A 2,564-nucleotide genomic window follows, 5' to 3' on the forward strand; every position below is an offset into this window, starting at 1 on the left:
TGCGAAACTACATATCAGTATCTCTTGCATATTTGTTGTCAGTGCATCAGTGTGTGTGTGTGTGTGTGTGTGTGTGTGTGTGTGTGTGTGTGTGTGAGTCAGTGTGCGTGTGTCAGTGTATGTTTATTTACACTGATTTATTTGTTATATGGCGGTTAATTCTTTATTCATTATCTTTATTGCCACTATTTTTTCTACATTTTATTTCATTTCTTTATTTTTCTGCTTATTTTCAAAATTCTGTTTTATTGATTTTTGTATCTATCTAGTCGTTTATTGATTTAATAATACTGATGATGTACTATCCACTGCCTAGTGCCGCCGGATTAGTTATTTGTGTGTAGTTTATGCACCTTTTATTTCCTAAAGGACTTAAGTACTAAGCGCGTCAAGTTGGGTTACGCTGCTGGTCAGGCATCTGCTTAACAGATGTGGTGTAGCGTATATGGATTTTTCCGAACGCAGTGACGCCTCCTTGACTGAGTAACTGAACTGAACTGAACTGTCCCGCAGCAGGACTACGGCCCAACCCTCCACCAAGACACATATATTCCTAGGCCCCACACTCTGCATAAGCACACATATAGTTATATTCATACTACCAACATACACGTAAGACAGAACAACCAAACTAGACGCATCCACCAAACAAGACCAAAATGTGTGCGGCCTCGAGTGGGAAAAACAAAAACAAAATGCTTTTGCCTTGTTTTGAAGCTATGGGAAGCTCTTTGAGAAACGTGAACCTTGCACATCTCGAGATTTGTGGATCAGCTTGTTTTAGTAAAACATGCGTTAATCTAACATCAATACTATTTTTCTATTGCCCCAATGTTGATTTAATCTGATCTGAAACTAGGTGAAATATAAAAATTAATATATGTTTCTTTTAGCATTATGTTGCTTACATAGTTTTTCCTTTAACTCTATGTTCAATGATCTCAGGGAACAAATAATGCGCACCCCCCGAAACTGCTGAGTGTAGCCTTTTGTCTGCAATGCGTCCCTTGCAACGGAATGGGCAGGGCTGAGTGCCAAAAGATAGCCCTGCGTGCGGGGACAGCGCGCAACGCGACTGGTAGGCTTATTGTTTGGTGCCTGTTTAGGCGGAGAGCTATATGATCCTCCGATCTCTGGCATCATGCCGAGGAAAGCTTACCGCTGCGTTGTGAATTTGACTTTGAATAAGGTTTGTTTATGAATGCGTTTTAACTTACAGTACAATTTTTGAAAGACAGGACATAAAATCCGAAGCGCCACTGTATATGTGTTGTTTTGCACTGTTCGTTTTCTTTTATTCAGGCGAACATTTTGTCCCCATTTTCCTCCATGTCGGTGCTGACCTTCAGATCAGAATACAAAAACTGTACTGCCAGAAAAAAAAAAAAAAAAAAAAAATGTTGCATCAGAAATTATTGGGGCAAGCCTGGCCATGTTCTCAAAATATTGTCTTTAAAGATCAGCCATTTTAGAGTTAAATAATTGTTTGATTACAGTGTTTTATTGCTGTTATAACCCTCATCTAGTCATGTGCAGCATGTTTTCTTTAATTTTGTCGTGTACAATGTGTAATCTTGTGAAGCAGTGAGCTGACTTTTTCCTGCTGACACTGGAGCCTGGAAGTTCAAATTAATCCAACCTTTTGACGATAGAAAATGAGATAATTTTTAGATGTGATTATTCTTTTCTCTTAGTATTTGTCTTAAGTTATAATGGCAAATCATAATGAAGGTTGCCATAGTTACCTTTAAAAAAAAAAGAGAAAAGAAAGCAGCTTCTAATTTGATTATAGCAGTGATGGGATATCTGTTTACAGCTTTTACATAGAATATTACATTTGATGCCAATACATGTTTTCAGGTGACAGCTCCTGGAGTGTGGTTGCCAAGTCAGGAAGATGTATACCTCAGTGTATCATTGTTCGGCCAGTACCAGACCACACGGCTGCTTCTTTCTGTTTTCCCTCTTCTTGTGCATGAAAAACTGCGCTTTGAAAAGGTATGGTTTCTTTTTCAGTGATTCTCACTTATCACCCTTCTTCAATGTTACTGGCTTTCATGTATTTTTACCATTACAAGGTTCATCTACCCACCATCTGCAGATTGATTGATCTTTCTTTATCAGCATTCCATGGGATATAAGTCAGTTATTACTCTTACTTATTACTCTTGTGTTTTCAAAACCTATATACAATACTGCATGATTAATCTTTTAGCATTTTGTACACATTGGTGTGGAAGAGAGAGCTAGAGAGAGAGGAAGGAAACGGGGGGGGGGTTCTTTTTTTTTTTTTTTTTTTTTTTTTGCCAAGCTGCATATATATGTATGTTCAACTGCTAGACTAGATAAAATCCTGTAACTTGGAAAGTTTTGATTCATTGAATTCTAAACCTCCACTGATACATTGTGTTGGTGAAGTTTTCAAATTTTTTTTTTATCTGTTCATCCAAAACTTGTGAACATTACACATCTTTTTGGATATAGAGTTTTGATTGTGACTCATTTGCTGATGACTTTTTTTTTCTATGAAGCCTTGCATACTCATTTGGAGATATTTAAATCAT

General features: G+C 37.3%; 1 protein-coding gene across 2 annotated transcripts in view; it reads left to right on the forward strand.

Moving 5' to 3' along the window:
• Window positions 1-1,010: 1,010 nt before the first annotated feature.
• Window positions 1,011-2,564, forward strand: part of LOC143295264 (spermatogenesis-associated protein 6-like) — a 17,932-nt gene continuing 16,378 nt past the window's right edge. For both annotated transcript variants that reach the window (XM_076606854.1, XM_076606855.1), the window contains exons 1-2: window positions 1,011-1,189; window positions 1,861-1,998. In XM_076606854.1, the coding sequence (XP_076462969.1) occupies window positions 1,142-1,189; window positions 1,861-1,998 (186 nt within the window). In that variant the 5' untranslated portion in view covers window positions 1,011-1,141. The remainder of the gene's footprint in view (window positions 1,190-1,860; window positions 1,999-2,564) is intronic.

Source organism: Babylonia areolata, chromosome 20, assembly GCF_041734735.1.
Source record: "Babylonia areolata isolate BAREFJ2019XMU chromosome 20, ASM4173473v1, whole genome shotgun sequence".
Classification (NCBI taxonomy): Eukaryota; Metazoa; Mollusca; class Gastropoda; order Neogastropoda; family Buccinidae; genus Babylonia; species Babylonia areolata.